At 44.2% G+C, this 20,528-nt stretch overlaps 1 protein-coding gene across 1 annotated transcript in view; it reads left to right on the top strand.

Annotated features, from left to right (window-relative positions):
* Window positions 1–4,434: 4,434 nt before the first annotated feature.
* Window positions 4,435–20,528, top strand: part of LOC126175020 (SUMO-activating enzyme subunit 2) — a 156,241-nt gene continuing 140,147 nt past the window's right edge. The window contains exon 1 of the mRNA XM_049921518.1: window positions 4,435–4,599. Coding sequence (XP_049777475.1) covers window positions 4,456–4,599 — 144 coding nt within the window. The 5' untranslated portion in view covers window positions 4,435–4,455. The remainder of the gene's footprint in view (window positions 4,600–20,528) is intronic.

The raw sequence follows: 20,528 nt of genomic DNA, 5'->3' as shown, positions 1-20,528 counted from the left end.
ATATATATACCATGTTCTAATTTACATAAAAAATAATTTATCTATCCACCTCTTAAAGAAAGACATTCATTGTTGTAATACCAGAAATAGCAAGAAAATAGATGTGCCATTCTATAGATTGTCAAAATCATTAGATAGTTATAATGTTTTAGGCTTAAAAATGTATAAGAAGTTACATTTAGAAATAAGTAATTTATCTTTAAATTTATTTAAATGCAAGTTGTATTACAGATTAGCTGGTCTACCTTTTTATTCTGTTACTGAATGTTTTGAATGCAATTATATGGGAAATTGCAGTATGAAGCATGAATGAGGAGATATCTGTAGATATACTAAAAAAGTCCATCCAGCACAACTTAGTGTATAAACTTATATATATGTACAGTCTTTCACTTATTAATATTGACTTTGTCTATTGCTTGTAAAGTCCAATGACAATAAAATTTATATTATTATTATTATTATTATTATTAGTGGGAATTGGTGTTAATAATTCCTCAATATAGTACCTAGAAAGCTACTTCTTGGAACAAAGATGATCATTATAATCAGGCTATCAAGACCATACATCAATTCAACATGAATGAAAAATATAACACCTTTGCTAATAAAGTGCTTACCTTATTCGAACACTGTTTTCCCCAAAAACGTACCAAAGTTAGAGCAAAGTCTACAAAGAAGCCATGGATTACTCCAGGAATAGGGGTATCTTGTAAAACAAAAAGAAACAGTTCTGATGTTGATGCTATAGCACATTACAAGAAATACTGCAAAATATTAAAGACTGTAATACAGACATCAAAGCAAATACATTACAAGGAGTAGATAGTCATATCGGATAACAAAATAAAGACAATATGGGATATAGTGAAGAAGGAGACCAGTAGAACCAGAAATGAAGAGAGACAAATAGCATTAAGAGTAAATGATACATTGGTGACAGATGTGGATGGTGTTGCAGAACTTTTCAACAAACATTTCATAACTGTTAATGAAAAGATGGAGTTGCCAGGTTCTGTAGATGCTGCTATGGAATACCTTAGACCAGACATTTCAAGTAACTTCCATAATATGAATTTGACCCTCACTACCCCAGCAGAAATAATGTCCATCAAAAAAAAGTTTAAAATCAAAAACATCTAGTGGGTATGATGAAATATCAACAAAGCTAATTGAAGAATGTGGTTCTGAGTTAAGTACCATATTAAGCTATCTGTGTAACCAGTCGTTTATCAGTGGAATATTTCCTGAATGGTTACATTATGCTGAAGTTAAACCACTGTTTAAGAAGGGAGATAAAGAAGTAGCATCAAAGTTCCATCCAATTTCACTTTTATCAGCATTCTCAAAAATTTTAGAAAAAGTTATGTACAATTGGCTTTATAACCATCTTATCTCAAATAACATACTGTCAAAGTCGCAGTTCGGATTTCTAAAGGGTTCTGATATTGAGAAGGCTATCTACAGTTACAGTGAAAATGTGGTTAATTCATTAGATAAAAAATGCAGGCAACTGGTATATTTTGTGATCTGTCAAAGGCATTTGACTGTGTAAATCACAATATCCTTTTAAGTAAATTGGAATATTATAATGTAACAGGAAATACTGCAAAATGGTTCAAATCTTATATCTCTGCAGGAAACAAAGGATGTTATTAGGAAAGAGACATGTATCAAGCTATCAGGCATCATCCAACTGGGAACTAATTACATGTGGCGTCCGACAAGGTTCCATTTTAGGGCCCTTACTTTTTCTTGTCTATATCAATGACCTTTCATCAGTAACATTACCAGATGCCAAGTTCGTTTTGTTTGCTGATGATACAAACATTGCAATAAATAGCAAATCAAGTGCAGTCTTAGAAAGATCAGCTAATAAAATATTTGTGGACATTAATCACTGGTTCCTAGCCAATTCCTTGTCACTAAACTTTGAAAAAACACACTACATGCAGTTCAGAACTTTTAAGGGGGTGTCCCACGAGTATATGCCTAACATATGATGACAAGCAGATAGAAGAAGTGGACAGTGTTAAATTCTTGGGATTACAGCTTGATAATAAATTCAACTCGGGAAAGCACATCACAGAACTGCTGAAGCATTTTAACAAATCTCTATTTGCAATGCGAATTGTGTCAGGCATAGGTGCAATAAAAATGAAAAAGTTGGCATACAATGCTTACTTTCATTACATAATGTCATATGGGATTATTTTTTGGGGCAATTCATCAAGCCAAGCTGAAGTTTTCTGGGCACAAAAATGTGCAGTAAGAGTTATATGTTCACTGATCAAATATTAAATGCTCTGAATAACCGGACATCACCCATTGATATTTTTTGTGATCTCTCAAAGGCCATTGATTGTGTAAATCATGGAATTCTTTTAGATAAGCCAAATCATTATGGTTTGAGGGGGGCAGTACGCAAATGGTTTAATTCATACTTAACTGAATGAATACAGAAAGTTTAAATAAGTGGTTCATGTATGTTAGAACAACAGCTGATTCCTCAAACTGGGGGGGTTATCAAGTACGGGGTCCCACAGGGTTCGGTCTTAGGTCCTTTACTGTTCTTGATATACATTAATGACTTACCATTCCACATTGATGAAGATGCAAAGTTAGTTCTTTTTGCTGATGATACAAGTATAGTAATAACATCCAAAAACCAAGAACTAAGTGATGTAATTGTAAATCACGTTTTTCACAAAATTATTAAGTGGTTCTCAGCAAACGGACTCTCTTTAAATTTTTATAAAACACAGTATATACAGTTCTGTACAGTAAATGGCACAACTCCAGTAATAAATATAGACTTTGAACAGAAGTCTGTAGCTAAGGTAGAATTTTCAAAATTTTTAGGTGTGTCCATTGATGAGAGGTTAAACTGGAAGCAACACATTGATGGTCTGCTGAAACGTCTGAGTTCAGCTATGTATGCTATTAGGGTTATTGCAAATTTTGGTGATAAGAATCTCAGTAAATTAGCTTACTATGCCTACTTTCATTCACTGCTTTCGTATGGCATCATATTCTGGGGTAATTCATCGTTGAGTAGAAAAGTATTCATTGCTCACCGTGTAATCAGAATAATTGCTGGAGCCCACCCACAGTCATCCTGCAGAGATGTATTTAAGGATCAAGGGATCCTCACAGTATATATATTCACTTACGAAATTTGTTCTTAATAATCCAACCCAGTTCAAAAGCAATAACAGTGTGCATAGCTATAACACCAGGAAAAAGGATGATCTGCACTATGCAGGGTTAAATCTGACTTTGGCACAGAAAGGGGTAAATTATGCTGCCACAAAAGTCTTCTACTCATTGGCTGAATTTTTAGATATAAATTAAGGGGAAAAAAAGAAAAAACTTAAACATTAGTGTCATGCAATATTTTGTGTAATGTAATGTCTTGTACAGACATCTTTTATTAACCTGACACATTCCACATCATTAAGAAGTGTCGTATTCGTGATCTATGGAACAAGTATTACTCTAATCTAATCTAATCTGTGAACTCAAGAACATCCCGCAGAAGCCTGTTTAGGGAACTAGGGATACTAACTAGTGCCTCCCAATATATTTATTCTTTAATGAAATTTGTCATTAAAAGTATGTCACTTTTTCAAACCAACAGCTCAGTTCATGGAATCAATGCTAGAAATAAGGATAATCTTCACAAGGATTTGAAGTCACTTAGTCTTGTACGAAAAGTTGTGCATTATTCAGGAACACACATTTTCAATACTTGCCAACAGCCATAAAATGCTTAACAACCAATGAAATTCAGCTTAAGAGAAGCCTAAAGGATTTATTGGTGGCCATCTCCTTCTACTCCATTGATGAATTTCTCAGTAGAACCAACTGATTTGTATATATATATATACATATATATATATATATAAAACTTCTGCACAATTTCAGTGCAGTAATGTGCTCATTGTAAATAAGTGTGTGTGTGTGTGTGTATGTGTAAGTACAATCTAACTTCTGCACCATTTCAGTGCAGTAATGTGTTCATTGTAAATAAGTATTATAGTAGTTGTATTACACGTTTATTACCTTATAAATAAATAAACAAAACTTTTTTATTTTAAATTCAGTGCATTAGTATTTGTAAAATGATTCTTTCATATAGTGTTCATTAAAAAATGACAATCATTCCACTTGGGACCTGTGGAATGGTACATTAGCTTATTTGTCTGAGCTGTAAATATTTGTCTTGTATTGTTGTTTTTCTGACATGTTCTACATCCTGGAGGACCTCCTCACTACGGATCAATTGAAATGAAAGTAAATCTAATCTAATGACATAACGGTTATATTATGTCTCGATTTCACGGGACTTTCCCAGGATCAGTGGAAATCGACCCTTACACGATCTCCTGTTCACAATACTTCACTTTAGATATCTTTGATTAAAAGTGTTTGGCTTGTACCAAACGTGCGGTCATGGCGGCATTTACTAGCGGTGTGTTTGATGTAGAGTTAAGTTCTGCATTAAAAACAGCGAAGGTTTTAGTTGTTGGGGCTGGTGGAATAGGCTCAGAAATCCTCAAAAACATTGTTCTTACAGGATTCAAGGATATCGAAATCGTAAGTATTGCTGTAACAATTGTAGTGGGTTTGTTATATTCTAGGTGCCTTTTCAAACTTAACGTTGTTATGGAAAGTGAGATAAGCATCTATTGTTGAAAAAAAGGTGAGGAACGTAGAGGTGATGCTTAATTCTTTTGTTACTACTCTAGTTGCTTGTAGTAAATAGCTTTATTTAAGCCACAACCCACAAGAACAAATTTGCGTATCGTAAACAATACACCCAAATGACGCTTAGGCAACAACTGAGACAGATAAATAAAAATAAATAAACACACTAGCTATGCGACATTATACTGCACTTCAAAGAATAAATTGTTGACGTGTGTTGGTCACAGCACTCAAGAGTTGTTTCCTTACACTTTGCCATTTCTTGGAGTAAGCAGATGGCTCACAGTTGTAATTATTTTGACACATAAGAACTTAAATCATTATCACTATATTGACAGTGTTTTATGCCTCCAGATGTCTGGCTGCTGCTTTATTTGTGTAAAGCTTTGAGCATTTGCTGTTGTAGTGTGATAAGATGAGACATTAGCTCATATTGTTGCGGTGAAACATTACAGCCGAATGGAATTTTTTTGGAACAAGCCATGGTAAATTGCCTTGTGATGGCATTGTAGGAACAGTAAAAAAGACTAGCAGCCCGTGCTAAATTAATTGTAATCAGCACAGACCAAGCAGAGTTTCCAGTGATGCTACAGCATTCAAGTTCATGCCTTCGAAGTAGTTGAAGAAATTTCAGCAATCTCAGTTGCAAGTTTACCACAAGGATAATATATTGCATGTATGTAAGTTTCACATGAACAAGAAGATGTCCTCATCAGCTTGATGCACCCACAAGGTTCTGCCCGTTCCCTCCACTTTCCAAGTCCTCTAAAGACACCTACTGGATTCCTGAGCAACATATTTTCATGATTTTAGAAGCACCATGATCATCATCATTAGGAAGATAATACAGTAATCCACAATCTGCCCTTGACAGAATTGTAGAACTGTTAAATCAAAAATGGAACTGACTCTCTAGTATTTTTGTTTCCCAAATTTGCTGTATTGTGTGTTATATTTGTTTTATGGTATGTGTTAAATTAATGTTTGAAACTGATTTATCTGCTGGAGCAAAAAATTAATTATGGGACTTCATGAGCAAAATATTTCACTTTTCCATCTTGTCAAAGTGCTATAATAATAACTTTTGAAACATATTCTTACTCATCAATATGAAGGATCCAGAAATTGAACTACATAGCTTTGAAAGCTTAAAGCATGCTTTTTCCAGCTGTGGCAAGAAAAAAGGATTGTACAAGACACTGTTGAGATATTGCCCCCCCCCCCCCCCCCTAAAAACACCCTAAAATTTGCACGTAGAAAATTTTGGCCAACTTTGCAGATGCATATCTTTTCATATAGGCATCCAATGTTAATTAAATTTGATCCTTATATAGACATCATGGGCAGGAATAACTCTATGAAGTTTTGATGCGATTGGTTCATATTAAAAGTACCAGTGGCCGGTCAAACTTTGGCACTCAGAACAGTCCGCCATATTTTTCAGCCACTTTAGAGTCTTGTATCTATATTTAGATATGGCTAAATCCCTAATTTTTGCCATGGTGTGATTCAGCATAAAAAGGTGTCTATGTATATTAAAGCAAATGACCAAATTTTTCTAGAACTTCTGAAAAAGCCAAGCAAACTTGGTACATTTGCACTTTCATATGTGGTGCGAAGATGAGTAGCCTCTCTTTAAAAGGCCCTAAAAATTCAACCACCGAAGATACTGGACAGAAATTTTATATACAACCATCCAAGACCATATACAACCTTCACACCAAATTTCATTACATTTGGAGATGGTAGAGTGGGGACTCCTGGTCCCTTTGAGGTGGAATGACCCAAGTTTTAGCATTAGCCAAGGGGAAGAGGAGGTTATGTCACTCCAGTTCTGTCCCTGAGGGATGCCACTTCTTGCTCTCCTTGTTTTTTTCCCCCCCATCAGTCTTCTGACTGGTTTGATGCAGCTCGCCACGAATTCCTCTCCTGTGCTAACCTCTTCATCTCAGAGTAGCACTTGCAACCTATGTCCTCAGTTATTTGCTGGATGAATTCCAATATCTCTCTTCCTCTACAGTTTTTGCCCTCTACAGCTCCCTCTAGTACCATGGAAGTCATTCCCTCATATCTTAACACGTGTCCTATCGTTTTGTCCCTTCTCCTTATCAATGTTTTCCCCATATTCCTTTCGTCTCCGATTCTGCGTAGAACCTCCTCATTCCTTACCTTATCAGTCCACCTAATTTTCAACATTCGCCTGTAGCACCACATCTCAAATATGTTGCACTACCATACAATGCTGTACTCCAGACATACATTCTCAGAAATTTCTTCCTCAAATTAAGGCCGATATTTAATATTAGTAGACTTCTCTTGGCCAGGAATGCCTTTTTTGCCAGTCCGCAGCTCGCGGTCGCGTTCTTGCTTCCCGAGCACGGGGTCCTACGTTCGATTCCCAGCGGGGTCAGGGATTTTCACCTGTCTCGAGATGACTGGATGTTTGTGTGTCCTCATCATTTCATCATCATTCATGAACATGTCGAGTTCGGACTGAGCAAAGGTTGGGAATTTGTACAGGCGCTGATAACTGCGCAGTTGAGTGCACCACAAACCAAACATCACCACCACCACCTTTTTTGCCATAGCTAGTCTGCTTTTGTTGTCCCCCTTGCTCTGTCCTTCATTGGTTATTTTACTGCCTAGGTAGCAGAATTTCTTAACTTCATCTACATCATGACCATCAATCCTGATGTTCAGTTTCTCACTGTTCTCATTTCTGCTACTTCTCATTACCTTTGTCTTTCTTCGATTTACTCTCAATCCATACTGTGTACTCGTTAGACCGTTCATTCCATTCAGCAGATCATATAATTCTTCTTCACTTTCACTCAGGATAGCAAAACTCTCCTAAAATTCATTATATCTCAAGATTTGAATCATTCTTCCATTCCTCATGTCATTCTTCCTTTACTGTAGACTCTCCGTGATGACAGTAAAAGTTTTGGAATGATCCAATCCCAGACAGATTTAGAAAAGTGGTGTTGGCATTAGCAAAAGTTGAGGGAAATGGTAGGTGGTGTAGTGTGTCCAACTTGTTTTGCCCTGACGAGCAAAACTCCTATCTTACTGTAGTCAGGTAGATGAGTAATTGATAATAACAGCTAAGTAGCATCGTTTACTGCCTAGCAACTGCAAGAAGCCAGCCAGTGACAGTGTTTGCTTGAGCAGGTGGCACAAGCCGTGTAGCAGCACTACAAAACAGATGCACATGTGTGTTAAATTTAACAGTGAGTTTCTTGTATGTAACTGGTGGTGTTTTGTTTAGCTGAAATCTAGATCATATAATATTTTATTTTTGGGGTTTATTCACTTCTGTTTCCTCTCAGAACTATTTCCAAATATAGGTAACTGGATACATTTAAAAAATCTACTCACCAAGCAGCAGCAGCAGAACACACATGTAGAAAGGTGTTACAGTTTGCGAGCTTTTGGAACCAGTGATTTCTTCTTCTGGCAGAAGGGTTGAAGGGGAAGGAAGAGGGGTTGAGGAAAATGACTGTTGAGGTTTAGAAAAAGGGGTAGGGTTTGGAAAAGTTGCCCAGACGGGAGGCTTACTGGACAGGAGGAGAAGGAAAGACTGATTGTTGGGGACTGCTCTGGACAAGATTTTAAAACCTAAGAGCTTAAAGGTGGAAGATAGGGTAATAAGCAAGACAAGGATTACTGCTAAAACATCATGCAAAAAGATAAGAACAGAAAGCTAAGTGCATTGTATGTGACATAAGAGGTGGGAGGCGGGCAGCGAAAAATAGACAGGTCAGAGAATGAAAGATCTAGAAAACTAAAAGGGAGTGAGGAAAGGAATAGTTACTGTGAAGACATGCTGAGATCGAAGAAATTAACGTATATAAGGCCCAGATGGGTGGTGAAAATCAAGGACGTGTTGTAGTGTCAGTTCCCATCTACAGAGAACTGAGGAACTAGTGTCTGGGGCAAGAATCCAGATGGCACGTCTTGAAACAGGCACCAAGGTCATGACTATCATGTTGTAGAGCATGCTCTGCAACAGGATATTGTGTGTTGTCAGTATACACCCTCTGCCTGTGTCCATTTGTCTTAACTAATAATTTAGTGGTAGCCATGCTAATGTAAAAGGCCAAACAGTGTTTACAGCACTTGATCCACACACCACTACCTCGAAATCATCCCTTGCAAGCCTTACGAGAATTCCTCACACCCAGCATTGCTTCACAACCCTTCCTCAGGTCTCTACAACATGACCGTAACATGTCCTCTCTAGAACTTCAGGCTCTTCTCTCCCCAAAATAAGGAATCCCATCATCATCCTCCCAGCGGGCAAGGGTTGTACCACTGTGGTACTTACTGACAGGAGTATGTAAGACAAGTTCTACGCCAGCTGTCTGATTCCTCTACAAACAGCGCCCCCGGGGCCTCAGCATTTGGTTCTTGGGTACGGGCTTGGTGACTCCAGGTTCCTCAGCTGGGGACTGGTAAGCGCCACCAGTCTGCTGTTACTGTAAGCTCCGTGCATGCTTCAGCGACCACTGTGAGGTGCAGAAGTGGAATGTTGTGTGTTTCAGCGAATGGGGGCCTTGGCCTCGCTGCCTAGACTGTGAGGAAGTACACACATATGTATAAAAACCCTTTCACCTCAAAGTTCACCATGTGCTGATGAGATGGATGGCCGTTTATGTAAAACAGTCTATAGTGAGCAACCTCTGGGGCTCCTGCTGCCCCCCAAGTTGTATAAGGCTTGCTCAGGCATGCAGGGCTCTGCCTGGGTTGACGGTTGTTTCCCTAGCATCTCGTGGGATCCCTAAGGAACGGTCTCATCAAACTACTACTACTACTACTACTACTACTACTACTGTTGTGACAGGTGTACCATCGGGTAGTACCTACACCCACTCATCAAAGAGAGCACGATTGGTCAGTCCTCCCGAAAAGAAGTCTCAGACTCATAGTAACAGGGCATTAGTGTGCCATAACATTATCATTGTAATCAAACAAACAGGGGGAACCTTTCAGAAGGTCTCCACTTTCTGTATTCACAAGGCATTGGAAGGTATTGCTGGGTCTTTAAAAAGTGTCAAAAGACTACGTAGTGGAACACTCTAAGTTGGAATTGCTAATTCAAACCAAGTATCTAAGCTTTTGGGATGTAAGGCATTAGGTGACTAACCAGTCGAGGCTGAGTTGCATAACACCCTTAACTTCAGTAAGGGCCTGGTTACCTGCTCCAATATGACGGAGGTGGACCCCGCGGAGTTACGTGAAGAACGGAAAAAATATGGGCATCACGGAAGTGCAGAACTATGTAAGGATAGTCAATGGCAAATTGGAAAACTCTGCAACATTTATTCTAATATTTAGTAAGAATTACCAGAACATATCCTTGCAGGCTATATCTGTCATAAGGTTTGCCCGTTTGTTCCTAACCAAATGGGATGCTTCAAATGTCAAAGATTTGGCCATACCACTATGGAATGGAATGGGAGGACTACGTGTGGTAATTGTGGAGGCTAAGCTCACGAATCGGGCTATTTTTGTACTCTTCCTCTGAAACGTGTAAACTATTTCCTTTGCATAAGCCCTTAAGACACCGATCACCAAGTGTGATGCTTCAACATAAACTCAGTTCACAGATTCAAGTACGAGTACATGCACTTGTTGGTGTACTTGTGGGGAAATGCTACACTTGAAACAGAAGTCATTCGGAAGCTATCGGCAATGGACTTACCACCTAAGCCCCATACCACTGCCCACCATCAGAAGCCTACTAAACCATTCCTTCAACCCAAGCAACCACCTCCTCCCATAAGTAAAGAAAAACGTGTTTTGAAAAGTACTTCCAAGTCGAAGAAAGTTATAGTTAAACCTTCAGATCGGCAAGCTCTCTTCCTCTCTGATGGGGCACATACTCTGGAAGAAATGGACTTCCAATTGGAGGAACCGGCTAACATTCCCGCTAACCTCCCCGGTAAATACTGCCTCCGAGGGAGAAAGACAAGAGCAACCTTTGCTAAACAATGGCGTCTGCAGGGACTTCTGTCATGCAGTGGAATTGTAGTGGATATCTCTCACATTTAGAAGAATTACAACTCGTGGTCCAAGAGAAACTGTCCTGCATCTGCTTACAAGAAACTCACCTTAGTCACCGACACACCTGCGTTACGTGGTTACCACCCCTACAGGAAGGACTACATTACTGGAGGCAGGGCTAAAGGTGGAGTGGCTGTTTTCATTAATGACAAATGCCAGTCCTCTTCTGTCTCTTTTACCATGACCTTATTGGTTGCCATGAAAATTTTAGCACAGTATGTTATTTGTATCTTCCACCTAATGATGCTTCAGATGAAGGCACAATGATGGAACTCCTCCAGGCACTCCCACGTCCATTCCTCCTTGTGGGGGACTTCAGTCCACACAGTGTGCTGTGGGGCTTGGCTACCACTTGCTTCAGGGATTGGGTGATCGCGCAACTTGTCCAGTCTAAGAATATCTGCCTTCTGAATGCAGGTCAGGTGACACACTTTGCCTCAGTCTTTCTCAGTAACTGGTCTTTGTTTTTGCTCCCCAGCTATTGCAGACTCAGTTCAGTGGGAAGTGGCTACAGATTTACATTCTTGTGACCACTTCCCAGTCGAATCATTCTGCCGACTAGGATGGTGGCTGACAGGAGACCATGAAGATGGATGATACAAAGGGCAAATTAGTTGCAGTACAGTCAACAGGCTATTTTTGAACAAAAGAATTATGCACAGGAGAAGGTGGCCCATATCACTTGTGAGATCCAGTGGGCTGCCGCAGAGTCCATTCCCCAGTTAGTAACCACCTCAGACAATGGCGTGTACCTTTGTGGAATGACGACTGTTGATTGGCCATCAGGGCCAGTCAAACAGCTCTGTGGAACTTCAGACACCATCAGACTACAGGAAACCTTCATGCCTTCAGATCTGCGAGGCAAGTGATAACAGAATGGAAGAGGGCTTTCTGGAAGGAATTCACGACTTCCATTAATCAGACTTCCACTGCGCAAGTTTGGGATTCAAAAAGGCGGATTTCAGGCAAGGACAGTACACATCGTCGTATGGCCTTTACAAGTAATGGGGTGTGGTGGACATGCCAGAAGACATGGCTCACATTTTAGCAGAACACTTTTTTACTTTAACTATGTCATCCAAACAACATCCTGCTTTTCAGATGTTCAGTAGGACTGCGGAGTTGAGGAAGCTCGATTTCTTCTTGCATAATAAGAAAGACTACCACCTTCCATTCTCATTGTGGAAACTGGACTCTGCTTTGTCTGCAGTCAGAGACACTGCTCCAGGACCTGATGAGATCCATTATGCCATGCTTCGTCATCTTCCTTGAAGTGAAAAGACATGTCATCTCTTGCAATCAGATCTGGTTTGATGGACAGTACCCCACAATTTGAAGGGAGACAATATTAATTCCAGTCTGGAAGCCAGGCAAATATCATTGTACCCCTAACAGTTACTGGAGTGTAGCCCTCTCCAATTTTATTGGTAAGGCTCTTGAATGCATGGTCAACTGCCACTTCGTCTGGTTGCTGGAATCCCTAGGTCACCTGTTCTGCTCCCAGTGCAGTTTCAGGCACTGGCATTTCACCTTTGACAACTTAATTCTACTGGAGACAGCAAAACTGGAGTCCTTCTTATGCCGAAACCATTTGGTTTGTGTGTTTTTTGACCTTGGAAAAGCATATGACACTACTTGGAGGTACAACATCGTTCACCCACTTCATGAATGGGGACTATGTGGATGCCTGGCACTTCTTATCCAATTCTTTCTCGAGGTTGGGCGTTTCTGATTCAGCGATTCATGTCAGTGATGGCTTGTCTGACTGTTATGTTCAAGAGAATGGGGTTCCCCAAGGCAGTGTCCTCAGTGTCACATTTTTTGCCATCGCTATCAGTGGGATTTCCTCCGCAGTCAGGAGCCGTGTCATAAGCTATTTGTTTGTGGGTGACTTTGCAATCTTCTACTCTTCCTCTGATATTATGATGATGACGAGACAACAGCAGCTTACCATTAGGAGTTCGGAAACCTGGGCCAGGACCACTGGTTTCAGTTCTCACCAGAGAAGGCTACACGTGTCAGTTTTAACCATGCTCGTCGAAGTTTTAATCAACCAGTGCTGACAATGGGGGACAATTTTTATGTTTTCAAGAAACTATGCTCTTCTTGGGTTTATAATTTGACTTGAAATTAACTTGGTTTTCACACCTGAACGACCTATGAATAAAAGGCTTCCAGTCGCTGAATATTTTGAAATGGCTTGGTGGAAAAACATGCGGAGCTGACAGGTCCCGCCTCCTGCAGTTTTATAGGACATTTGTTCAATCACATTTAGAGTATGGCAGGTGGTCTACGGATCAGCCTGTACTTCCTACCTCAAGATGTTAGACACTGTCCACCATGAGGGCATTTGAATATTGACTAGAATCTTTTGGACCAGCCCAGTTCAGAGTCTGTATGGGAGGCTAGTGAACCACCACTCTGGATTCATTCATCATCATGAACAACTTTTTGCGAAGGCGCCAAACGGTAGCCGTGTTCTTCGACTTGAAGAAGGCTTATGATACCTGTTGGAGAGGAGGTATCCTCCGCACTATGCACAGGTGGGGCATATGCGGTCGCCTGCCCCTTTTTATTGATTCCTTTTTAACGGATCGAAAGTTTAGGGTACGTGTGGGTTCCGTATTGTCCGACGTCTTCCTCCAGGAGAACGGAGTGCCTCAGGGCTCCGTCTTGAGCGTAGCCCTTTTTGCCATCGCGATCAATCCAATTATGGAGTGCATTCCACCTAATGTCTCAGGCTCTCTCTTTGTCGATGACTTCGCGATCTACTGCAGTGCCCAGAGAACATGCCTCCTAGAGCGCTGCCTTCAGCGTTGTCTAGACAGCCTCTACTCATGGAGCATGGCAAATGGCTTCCGGTTCTCTGAAAAAAAGACGGTTTGTATCAACTTTTGGCGATATAAAGCGTTCCTTCCGCCATCCTTACATCTCGGTCCCGTTGTTCTCCCATTCGTGGACACAACTAAGTTTCTAGGGCTCACGTTGGACAGGAAACTGTGTTGGTCTCCACATGTCTCTTATTTGGCGGCCCATTGTACACGTTCCCTTAATGTCCTCAGAGTTCTTAGCGGTTCATCTTGGGGAGCGCCGCACTGTCCTGCTTCGCTTGTATCGGTCCATAGTCCGATCGAAGCTGGATTATGGGAGCTTCGTCTACTCGTCCGCTCGGCCATCCCTCTTACGCCGGCTCAACTCCATCCACCATCGGGGGATACGTCTTGCGACCGGAGCCTTCTACACTAGTCCTGTCGAGAGTCTTTATGCTGAAGCTGCCGAGTTACCGTTGACCTACCGGCGCGACGTACTGCTGTGTCGGTATGCCTGCCGGCTGTCGTCTCTGCCCGACCACCCCTCTTACAAGTCCTTCTTCGCCGATTCTCTCGACCGTCAGTACGGGTTGTATGTGTCTGCCCTGCTGCCCCCCGGAGTCCGCTTCTGTCGCCTGCTTCGACAATTGGATTTTGCCCTTCCTACCACCTTCAGAGAGGGTGAGAGCCCGACACCATCTTGGCTCCAGGCTCCGGTTCATATTTATCTCGACCTCAGCTCACTCCCGAAGGAGGGTACTCCGGCTGCAGTGTATTGCTCACGGTTTGTCGAACTTCGTGCTCGACTTGCCGGTCACGCCTTTATTTACACCGATGGCTCCAAAACTGACGATGGTGTCGGCTGTGCCTTTGTCGTCGGGGCCGCCACCTTTAAATACCGGCTCCTCGACCAATGTTCTAGCTTTACGGCCGAGCTTTTTGCTCTCCATCAGGCCGTTCAGCATGCCCGCCGCCACCGCCATTCATCATATGTACTCTGCTCTGACTCACTCAGTGCTCTTCAGAGCCTTGGAGCTCCCTATCCGGTCCATCCCTTGATTCAACGGATACAGCAGTCCCTCCATTCTTTCGCTGATAATGGTGGTTCTGTCAGCTTTCTGTGGGTTCCCGGACATGTAGGAGTGCCTGGGAATGAGGCTGCGGATGCTGCAGCCAAGGCTGCAGTCCTCCTGCCTCGGCCAGCCTCCCATTGTGTCCCGTCATCTGACGTTCGTGGGGTTGTATGTAAGAGGCTTGTGTCGTTGTGGTGGGATGCTTGGTCATCCCTCCAAGGAAACAAGCTCCGGGCAGTAAAACCGCTCCCAACTGCTTGGACAACATCCTCCCGACCATCTCGGCGCGAGGAGGTCCTTCTGACCAGGTTGCGGATTGGGCATTGCCGGTTTAGCCACCGCTACCTGCTCTCCGGTGACCCAGCCCCGTAGTGCCCTTGTGGTCAGGCATTAACAGTGCGCCATGTTTTATTGTCGTGTCCCCGTTTTAGTCAATTTCGTGTTGTCCTGTCCCTGCCATCTACTTTACCGGATGTTTTAGCTGATGACGCTCGAGCAGCTGCTCGTATTCTGCGTTTTATAACTTTAACTGGCTTGTCCAAAGACATTTAATCTTTTTACTTATTTTATCTGCATCTTTGTCAGGTCCTTCTGGTGTCCCCTCCATCCCCTTGAGTTTTACCAGATTCCATGCGCTCTAACAACAGTGACCGGGCGCTAATGACCTCAGCAGTTGAGCGCTCTTAAACCCAACAAAAAAAAATAAAGAACTCTGGATTCAGCGACATACTTTTGGCTCGACAGGCACTGAAAATCTCAGCGTCACCTCAGTCATTGGCATTTAGTGCAGTGGTCCAACCTACATTTGAATGGCTGTTCAGGAGTCAGCCCCATGTTATCAGGCCATTTGGGATATGTGCTACTGACTGTCTCAAGGCTCTGCATCTATCAGACATCAAAATTCCCCCTGTGGGTTTGGGGATTAGAATAGGCCTGAGGTATTCCTGCCTGTCATAAGAGGCGACTAAAAGGAGTCCCTCCCCTCAAGGGGTAGTTAGCGCCTGCGTCCGAGACGGACGGTTCCATGACCTATAATTGTGGTCATTTTGGTTTTTCACTTCTTCTGGTTTCTTCCTTCCTTTGGTTGGTTCCTTTCTTTGTTCTTCTCCATCTCACTGTCTTACTTACTTACTCCTCCTCCTTCTCCTTGCCTCCTTCTCCTTGCCTCCTTCTCCTTGCCTTCTCTGGTCTCCGCCTCGGCGTTTGAGACAGTCTGTCCTTTCTCTCCCTCTCTCCCTTCTTTTTCCTCTTCTTCCTTCCTCCCTGTGCGTGCCTGAAGGCGTTTGCACGCGTAGCTGGTGATGGGGTAACGCGTAATTCCCCGCCCTGGGTAGACAAGTAAGGCACGCACGTACCCCCTGGTAAAGGCCAGGCCCAGGGAGGGGTGATTGCCTGAGCTGACACCATCCGACCATGGCGATTGGTCCCTCCGTCCGTTTCTCGGGAGGTGTGACCTGAGGTGTTTATTCACCTAAGGCGGGAGTGCCCTCTGAGAGGGTCCCCACAAGGAAGGAGCACGCCATCGGAGACGCTGGCAATCATGGGGGATTCCTCCGCAATGGATTTCTCGTCTTCTTCTCTCTCGACTTCTGCCCAAAAACGGAAACTTGACCAGCCACCAGTGACAAAAGTACTGCCGCCTGCCCCACAGTTCCTCGTAGTTTCTCGATCTGAGGACAGAAAGGATTTTTCCTCTGTCAACCCTTTTGTTATCCAGAAGGGCGTAGATGCAATAGCCGGATCTGTCATGTCTTGTACCAGGTTGCGTAACGGTACCTTGTTACTAGAAACTGAGAGCGCCTTTCAGCCACAAAAACTGCTTCGGGCCACACTCCTGTACATGTTCCCTGTCCGAGTGGAGGCTCACCGCACTTTGAATTCGTCTCGTGGTGTGGTATATACTAGATCACTCGACGGATTGACTGACGAGGAGATTCAGTCTTTCCTTGCTGAGCAGGGCGCGACGGCTGTCCATAGGGTCATGAAAAAGGTCAACAATGACCTTGTACCGACCCGGACACTTTTCTTGACCTTTGGTAGTGTTCAGCTGCCGTCGCGCATCAAAGTGGGCTACGAGGTTATTTCTGTTCGCCCCTATGTCCCGACACCTACGCGCTGCTACCAGTGTCAGCGTTTTAATCACACTTGCCAGTCTTGTTCCAATGCGGCTAAATGTGTCACTTGTGGCAGGGGTGCCCATGAGGGTGACTGTCCACCTCCATCTCCTCGTTGTGTGAACTGTCAGGGTGACCACGCAGCGTCCTTCCGCGACTGTCCCATCTACAAGGAAGAACGCTGTATACAGGAAATTCGGGTCAAAGAGAAAGTGTCCACCTCGGCTGCTCGCAAGCTATTTGCTAGTAGGAAGCCCACGCTGCTCCCAGTGGGGAAATGCAGTACTGTCATCGCCTCTCCTCGGACTACCAGGGAGGTGGCGACGCAGGCATGCGATCTGACCTTCAGCACTACGGTCGTCCGTTCTGCCAGTGCTAAGATCGCCCGGTCGACGTCTCCTCTTCCTCCCGTCACCCCTCAGACACAAGCACCTTCATGAGCTTCTGCCAAGACGAAGACCCAGAAGTCGGATGCACGGGCCTTCAAGAAGGAACCATCCCATGCAGACTTCCTACGTACCTTGAACTCCCAGCCATCAACCAGTACTTCCACTAAACGGCCTTCCAAGAAGGCTCATAGGAAGCACAGTTCTCCTTCTCCGCCACAGTGCATTTCTTCTCCTGCACCACCCAGCGGTTGCCGCCCCAGGTTGTCATCCGTTTCGCCTGGCCGCACCGTTGGTACCCGAACATCTGGCCGTTCACCGGCAGAGGAAGCTCCCCCTCCCGGCCATCTTAACAAGATGGCCAATGAACCTATAGAACCAATGGACGATGACTGTGTCCGCCTACTGATAGCGGCGGCAGTGCTCGCTCGAAGCCAGGCCCTGAGCGGCCTTCGAGGTGACCCCTTCTTGCGTCTTCTTTTTCTTCTCAGGATGGCACTTATTCACTGGAATATTCGCAGCATTCGCTCCAACCGAGAGGACTTAAAGTTGCTGATCCGCTTGCACCGTCTGCTCGTCGTAGCCCTCCAGGAAACGAAGCTATGCCCATGCGATCAAATTGCCTTGGCACACTACACCTCTGTGCGTTTTGACCTACCCCCTGTGGCAGGTATTCCGGCTCACGGAGGGGTTATGTTGCTGGTCCGGGATGATATTTACTATGATCCCATCACATTGCACACCGGCCTGCAGGCAGTTGCCGTCCGAATTACTCTCACCACTTTACATTTTCCATTTGCACCATTTACACTCCATTGTCGTCTGCCGTTACCAGGGCAGACATGATGCAAATTATTGCTCAGCTACGTGCACCATTTTTGTTAACTGGAGACTTCAATATCCCTTTGGGGCTCTCCAGCATCCTGCCCGAGGGGCTCCCTGTTAGCAGACCTTTTCAGCCAGCTCAATCTTGTCTGCCTCAATACTGGCGCCCCCACTTTTCTTTCTGACACAATTCACACCTAATCCCATTTAGACCTCTCTATATGTACTACCCAACTTGCACGCCGGTTTGAGTGGTATGCACTTTCTGATACATATTCGAGCGACCACTTCCCGTGTGTTATCCATCTCCTGCATCATACCCCCTCTCCGTGCTCAACTGGTTGGAACATCTCCAAAGCAGACTGGGGGCTCTTCTCTTCCAGGGCGACCTTTCAGGATCAAACCTTCACAAGCTGTGATAGGTCGCACACCTCACGGAAGTCATTCTCACTGCTGTTGAATATTCCATCCCTCACACTACTTCTTCTCCACGTCGCGTACCGGTCTCCTGGTGGACCGCAGCATGTAGAGACGCTTTACGTGCTCGTCGACGTGCTTTACGCACCTTTAAACGCCACCCTACAGTGGCGAATTGTATCAGTTATAAACGATTACGTGCGCAGTGTCGTCGTATTATTAAAGAAAGCAAGAAAGCCAGCTGGGCTGCTTTCACAAGCACCTTCAACAGTTTTACTCCTTCTTCTGTTGTCTGGGGTAGCCTGCGCCGGCTATCTGGCACTAAGGTCCATTCACCAGTTTCTGGCTTGACGGTCGCGAATGACGTCCTTGTGGCCCCTGAGGATGTCTCCAATGCCTTCGGCCGCTTTTTCGCAGAGGTTTCGAGCTCTGCTCATTACCACCCTGCCTTCCTCCCCCAAAAACAGGCAGAGGAGGCTAGGCCACCTAACTTCCGCTCCTCGAGTTGTGAAAGTTATAATGCCCCATTCACCATGCGGGAACTCGAAACCGCACTTGGCCGATCACGGTCCTCCGCTCCAGGGCCTGATTCTATTCATATTCAGATGCTGAAGAACTTTTTTCCTGCGGGTAAAGGTTTCCTTCTTCGTACTTATAATCGCATCTGGATTGAGGGACATGTTCCCGCATGCTGGCGCGAGTCTGTTGTTGTACCGATTCCTAAGCCGGGGAAGGACAAGCACTTGGCTTCCAGTTATCGACCCATCTCGCTTACCAGCTGTGTCTGTAAGATGATGGAGCGAATGGTTAACTCGTTTGGTTTGGCTGCTCGAATCTCGACGCCTACTTACCAATGTACAATGTGGATTTCGTAGGCGCCGCTCTGCTGTTGACCATCTGGTTACCTTGTCGACCTTCATTATGAATAACTTCTTGTGGAAGTGCCCGACCACGGCTGCGTTCTTTGATTTGGAGAAGGCTTACGACACCTGTTGGAGGGCGGGCATTCTCCGCACCATGCATACATGGGGCCTTTGCGGTCACCTCCCTCTTTTTATTCGTGCATTTTTAATGGATCGACAGTTCAGGGTACATGTGGGTTCTGTCCTGTCAGACACCTTTCGCCAGGAGAATGGGGTGCCACAGGGCTCAGTTTTGAGCGTCGCTCTCTTCGCCATAGCGATCAATCCAATAATGGATTGCCTCCCAGCTGATGTATCAGGCTCCCTTTTCGTGGACGATTTTACCATCTATTGCAGTGCGCAGCGTACATGTTTCCTGGAGCACTGTCTTCAGCGTTCTCTTGACCGTGTTTACTCCTGGAGTGTCACCAATGTCTTTCATTTTTCTGCCGAGAAGACGGTCTGTATTAATATCTGGCGCTACAAAGAGTTTCTCCCACTGTCCTTAAGACTCGGTCACGTTGCTCTCCCATTCGTGGAGACAACAAAATTTTTAGGTCCTACATTTGACAGGAAACTTAGCTGGTCTCCACATGTGTCATATTTGGCTGCCCGTTGTACCCGTTCTCTAAATGTCCTCCGTGTTCTCAGTGGTATGTCGTGGGGAGCGGATCGAACCGTCCTACTTCGCCTATATCGGTCGATCGTCCGCTCCAAGCTGGATTGTGGGAGCTTCGTATACTCCTCTGCACGGCCGTCCATCTTACGCCACCTCAACTCCATACAACATCGGGGTTAACGTCTTGTGATCGGAGTATTTTATACTAGTCCCGTCGAGAGTATTCATGCTGAAGCCGGTGAATTGCCACTCACCTACCTGCGCGATATACTGCTTTGTCGGTATGCCTGTCGGCTACTGTCAATGCCCGACCACCCGTCTTACCGTTCCTTTTTTGACGACTCTCTCAACCATCAATACGGGTTGTATGTCTCTGCCCTGCTACCCCCTCGAGTTCGCTTTCGTTGCCTCCTTCGACACCTTGATTTTTCATTCCCTGCAACCTTTAGAGTGGGCGATAGCCACACGCCACCTTGGCTCCAGGCTCAGGTCCACGTTCACCTTGATCTCAGCTCGCTCCCGAAGGAGGTTACCCCCGGTTCGGTATACCACTCCTGTATTGTCGAACTTCGTTCGAAGTTCATTAATATGACCTTCATTTATACA

The sequence above is a fragment of the Schistocerca cancellata genome, chromosome 3 (genome assembly GCF_023864275.1).
Source record: "Schistocerca cancellata isolate TAMUIC-IGC-003103 chromosome 3, iqSchCanc2.1, whole genome shotgun sequence".
Taxonomy (NCBI): domain Eukaryota; kingdom Metazoa; phylum Arthropoda; class Insecta; order Orthoptera; family Acrididae; genus Schistocerca; species Schistocerca cancellata.
The sequence above is the reverse complement of the archived record's forward strand: the minus strand, read 5'-3'. Positions and strand labels throughout refer to the sequence as shown.